The sequence below is a fragment of the Guillardia theta genome (assembly GCF_000315625.1).
Source record: "Guillardia theta CCMP2712 unplaced genomic scaffold GUITHscaffold_153, whole genome shotgun sequence".
Classification (NCBI taxonomy): domain Eukaryota; class Cryptophyceae; order Pyrenomonadales; family Geminigeraceae; genus Guillardia; species Guillardia theta.
Genome location: NW_005434521.1, coordinates 1 through 5,207, shown reverse-complemented (window position 1 = coordinate 5,207; position 5,207 = coordinate 1). Strand labels below are relative to the sequence as shown.

At 57.7% G+C, this 5,207-nt stretch overlaps 2 protein-coding genes across 2 annotated transcripts; one reads left to right on the top strand and one right to left on the bottom strand.

Moving 5' to 3' along the window:
• Window positions 1-1,596: 1,596 nt before the first annotated feature.
• On the top strand, window positions 1,597-2,985 carry GUITHDRAFT_166280 (hypothetical protein; the record flags this gene model as incomplete). Its single annotated transcript, XM_005821069.1, has 7 exons — window positions 1,597-1,635; window positions 2,023-2,225; window positions 2,283-2,442; window positions 2,502-2,618; window positions 2,665-2,759; window positions 2,815-2,884; window positions 2,938-2,985. The coding sequence occupies 7 exons, from the start codon at window positions 1,597-1,599 to the stop codon at window positions 2,983-2,985; spliced, it is 732 nt and encodes a 243-aa protein (XP_005821126.1).
• A 751-nt stretch (window positions 2,986-3,736) lies between these two features.
• On the bottom strand, window positions 3,737-4,819 carry GUITHDRAFT_119639 (hypothetical protein; the record flags this gene model as incomplete). The annotated part of the gene is made up of 1 exon (XM_005821068.1): window positions 3,737-4,819. The coding sequence occupies one exon, from the start codon at window positions 4,817-4,819 to the stop codon at window positions 3,737-3,739; it is 1,083 nt and encodes a 360-aa protein (XP_005821125.1).
• Window positions 4,820-5,207: the final 388 nt, after the last annotated feature.

Below are 5,207 nucleotides of genomic sequence, written 5' to 3'. Positions count from 1 at the left end.
TTCAAAGGGTGCCCCACACATCTTTGTGCGCCAGCCCCCGCCTCTAGAAAAATTTACAAGTAGTTGATCTGGGTGTAGAGGACTTTGGAAACCCATCTAGAACCCTTTTCTCTATGGGGATCACGGGGGCGGTTGATATGAGGGGGGGGGGGTGGCTTCCTGACTGCATCCGTTGTCGTTTGTTTCCACTGTGGTTCGAAAGACCAGGGGTACTTATGACTGTCTGAAGCGGGTCCTGGGGTGGGTGAATTGCATCATCCAGGCGGGGGTGAGGGGGTGGGGTACTGGGTCTGAACATCGGTTGTCCGACCATACAGCAGGAGGGGAAGGAGAGAGAGAAGGGAAAGGGAGAGGGAGGAAGGGAGAGGGAGGAAGGGAGAGGGAGAGGGAGGAGGGGAAAGGAGAAGGAGGAAGGGGAGGGAGAGGGAGTAAAGGACGTCCAGCTCCAGTCGAGTTGGAAACTGGAGAAGTAGTCACAGCACTTAACCAGCTGAAGAGAGTTTTAAGTCCTTCATACGAGGGGCAGCAGTCCGATTTCCTTTTCCCTTGTCTCCGACTCACTTCAGATAGTAGACCAGACGGGGAGTTGAGGGAACGATGCGTCTGCTGGTTGAGGTGAAAGAGCTTGAGCCCTTCAACATGATTGTATGTTGCACCGTCGGTCGATGGTAGCGATCGGGAGAAAATCTCGACGGGGATCATGAATTGCATTCTGAAGGCGATGATGCTGTACCTTGGTTGCAGTGCACGTTTGCAGCATCTGCCGCCGTCGCTACCCGGCGCGGGTTATGTTTGTTGAGTCGTAAGAGAGAGTTGAAGAGATTGGAGGTAAAATGAAATGTCATGTCAAACCAGTCTGCCAAAGACCATGCCCACTAGCAGCATCGCTAGGCAGAGGAGGACAATGCATAAACCGCACGAGGACCTCATTCAAAGCCTGGGCTTTCCGGCAACGTTTCTTTGCGGACAGTAGTCGTTGCGGACAGAAGTCTTTGCGGACAGAAGTCTTTGCGGACAGAAGTCTTTGCGGACAGAAGTCCATTCGAGTTAGCATGTTACATCTCTCCCTCAACTGCTGATCGTCGTCAAAAAAGTCAACCGTCATCCTGAAAGCTTCGCAACTTGTCTGACAAATCCGATGTCTTTCTTCAGCTGCATTTCAAGGTTGAAACGCATGCTCTCCCGGCGACCCGTGTACGATGCCATGGAGCTGCCCATGTAAGATGATGTATCATATGATGTGTCATCTTGTATTCAAGGTGAATATCGTAGGGTCCTCTCGCAACCCGATCCATCACAACTTCAATCCCACTGAGTCTCTCAGAAGCCTTGATGGTCTATCATTGAAGTCACTGAGCGGGGCTCAGTCGGACGGTGATATGCCGTGTTCTCCATCCAGGCTTCAAGCGGCAGTGCCCCCAGAGCCTACGGTCCGATCAAGGCTGAGGGGCCCGATCCGCCGGGAGGACCGTCGTCGGCAATCCAAGCATCATGCATGATGGCAGCGGCCGAGCTGGGCCCCGGCCCCGGACTCGAGTCGGCAAGTTCAGAGTCACCGCCAGGCGGTACGGTCACGGGGTAGTCCGAGTGGCGGCAATGGCCCGGCCGGCGGGCCCGGCCGCCGCGGCACTGACCGTACGGCAGCGACTCACTGAGTCAGTCACGGCTCCGCGCCCGCCCCGCCGGTGCCGGGTCACTGAGCGGCGGCCGACATTGCCGGCCCCCCCCGGTCACCAGGCGATTCGTGTCACTGAAGTCACAGCGCTAAGTTGCAGTCATCGCCACGGCCATCTGGTCATTCACCCCACCCACCCTTTTCCCCTCAAATTGCGGGGTCCTCTGCCCATCGCATTTACTAAAAGTCATTGTAAAGTACATGACTTGCTCCGCCCCCGTCTACAAATCCTTCCCCTCCCCTCCCCTCCCCTCCCTCCTGCTTCCCTCCCCCTCCCTGCTCGCCCACTCACTTCCTGCCTCTCAGCTTACCCCCGTTCTGCTCCTGTTCACTACGACATGCTTCAGGGTCTCGTGTTCCGCCAGCTCTTCGAGAAGGAGAGCAGCACCTACACCTACCTCCTCGGAGACGAAGCCTCCAAGGAAGCCATCCTCATCGACCCTGTGGTCGAGACTGCCGAGAGAGACGCCAAGCTCGCCGAGGACCTTGGCCTCAAGATCATCTACGGTATCAACACTCACTGCCACGCCGACCACGTCACCGGCACCGGGTCTGTCTTGTCTCCCTCAGCCATGTTTGTCCTTTGCTGACGGCGTGGGATGTCCAGGAAGCTCAAGCAGCTTGTCCCCGGCATGAAGTCCGTCATCGCCGAGAAGTCTGGCGCCAAGGCGGACATGTTCATCAACGACGGGGACGTGCTCAAGTTCGGACAGCACAAGCTGGAGGTTCGCGCTACCCCAGGCCACACCGACGGCTGCGTGAGCTACGTGAGTGGAGCAGAGGCGGCGGGGGAGAGGAGGGAGGGAGGCTGACGAGGAGGAGGCAGGTGCTCAATGACGGAGTGATGTGCTTCACGGGAGACGCCGTGCTGATCCGCGGCTGCGGGCGAACAGACTTCCAGCAGGGCAGCGCCGCTCGACTCTACGATGCTGTCCACTCTAAGGTACCATGTCCGGCAAGGAGGAAGGAAAGATGACGGGAGCTCGCAGATCTTCACTCTTCCGGACAAGTGCATCATCTACCCAGCCCATGACTACAAGGGCTTGATGAACTCCACCGTCCTCGAGGAGAAGACCCTCAACCCGTGAGTGGGCGGAAGAGAAGCGCAGGCGATGCTGACGGGGGGATGGTGACTGCAGGAGGCTGACGAAGAACAAGGAGGAGTTCATCGAGATCATGAACAACCTCGGCCTCCCCTACCCCAAGCAGGTGAGAGTCTCTCTTACTCCTTCCTGCGAGAGCCGCTGACGTCACGCCCTCAGATCGACAGAGCCCTTCCGCTCAACCTGGTCGATGGCCAGGTGGCCTAGGCTGAGCAAGCAACTGAGCAACATGTAACAGTAGCATCTTCCTCTTGCCCTCTCCGCTTCATCATCCTCATTAAACTTGTCGTGAGACGCTCGACGCCTGATCAGCCTAATTCAACAGCTGCTCACTTTTCGCCTCTGCTTCCTCATTATCTCAATGTTCCTCGTTCAATGTTCCTCGTCGAAAGACTCTAATTGTAGAGCAAGATGGTAGTTAACGCCGTCGTGAAGATTAAATTCATGAAACTGACTGCACGGCCGTACAACAAGTGTAAGGGAGAGAGTGGAAGGAAAAGACGAAAAGGATCGAGAAAGGAGGGAGAAGGGAAGAATACTAGATCGAGATCACCCTGAAGGTGGAGTAGAATTTATTGAGAGCTTGAAGATAAGAAAACGGGAATTATGAGACGACATGCAAGAATTGAGGAGAGATCACTGCATCGTCTACGCTTCTTCCTCTCATCCTGATCCCATACTTCATCTTGTTTGATGATGGCTACGAGCAAGTTCATCTCTGCATTAAGCATCAAGAGCGCCGTCAGCGTGCTTCACGTGGGTCCTGAGTAGGACGACTCCCTGCAGCACGGTCACTTCATGCTTGTCCATGCGGCCTGCTCGGCATAGGGATGAGTCAGCTGGAGCGAGAAGACACAGAAGGACATCGCTGGGAGCGCAGACTTCAGCTGGTCTCTGAGCTGCCGTGAAGACTGAGAGGATGGAGATGATGGCGGAGGAGGGGATGTGGCATCCTCCCTCAGACCTTCACCTGCAGGGCCTCAAGCCGCTGCCACTCGCGGCAGAAGTCGTGCGTTCCATGCCAGAAGCATCGCACGAGGTAAAAGGAGCAGGTGGGCTTGAAGTAGGTGGAGTGAAAGATGCGCACGTCATGCTTGATACTCTCGTAGAGCGTTCGATTCTCTCGCGGGACGGTGGTGAGGAGGTTGAATCGCTGGTCCAGCTCGTAGCTGTGGTGACCGAAGAAAGCGTTCAGTAGCCCCTGCTCTGCGAACGAGACCTCGAACGCTCCCTCGTGCAGGAACCGCATCAGCCGGCCGAACACGCGCTTGGACGGGGCGACGAGCATGACGCCGGCGTTGAACGAACGGGCCCTGAACTGCTCGCCCTGGTCCCTCACCCATCCCAGGTTCAGCCCTCGGCGCCGCATCTCCGGCAGGTGGCGGCTGAAGAGCTCAGCGATGCCTCCGAGCACCAGCGTGTCGGAGTCAAGGTAGAGCATGCCGTCGTAGCGGGTCATGTTGAAGAGGACGAGCTTGGAGACCAGCGGGATATACCTCGCGTGCTTCACAGTGCTGCTGTTGATGCGTTCGGGCGCGGCTAGCCTCGGGATGGTCTCCACCATCCACCCCGCCTGCGACAGCAGCTCGACATCCTGGTGGGTCACGTCCGACCTCGGCAGGATCAGCACAACCATGTCGACGCTGCAGGGCAGGTGGGAGTAGACAAGGAGTGACTTTCCCAGCACCTCCGCCTGCTTCACGTAGCTGGACGTCGTCAGCAGCGTCACCACGGCATAGCGTCTTCTCTCCCTCCCGTATGCGATATCCGGCAGAATGCCCTTCCCTTCCCGGTCGTGCTGCATGCGCCCGCAGTGCCTTGGAATGTGCCGCCGGCTGTCGTAGATGCTCTCGGACCAGGACACGAGATCAAGAGCACAGATGAGCCCCAGAACGATGATGGACAGGAGCAGCTGATAGAAGCCATGCACTGCCCGGCGAAGAGTGACATTCACAGTAGGAGCGGCTACAGCTGCTGCCTCCTTCCAGGTCTCCTTCGCAAAGATCTGTCCAGTGACGAGGCTCTGGAGTATTTTCACCATGACACAGAGCAGGACGAGCACTGGAAGCGAGCAAACGTAGCGGAGGACGAGGAAATGAAGTGGCAGGAGGGAGAGGAGCGAACCAGAGCGATGACGGAGGGAGTCAGCGGAGGGGTAAGGAAGGGGGGGCAACGGAGGGGTGAGCAAGGGGAGGAGAGGGGAGGAGGAAGGAGAGGAGCAGGAGGGAGGAAAAGGGGAGGAGGAGGTTCAAAAAAGGTGGGGAGGAGAGGGGAGAGGAGGGAAGAAGGGGGAAGGGGAAGGGGATCAAGGGGATCAAGGGGAGGGGAAGGGGAAAGGGGGAGTCGAAGGGGGAGGGGAGGGGAGGGGAGGGGGAAGGGGAGTCGAAGGGGAGGGGAGGGGAGGGGAGGGGAAGGGGAGTCGAAGGGGA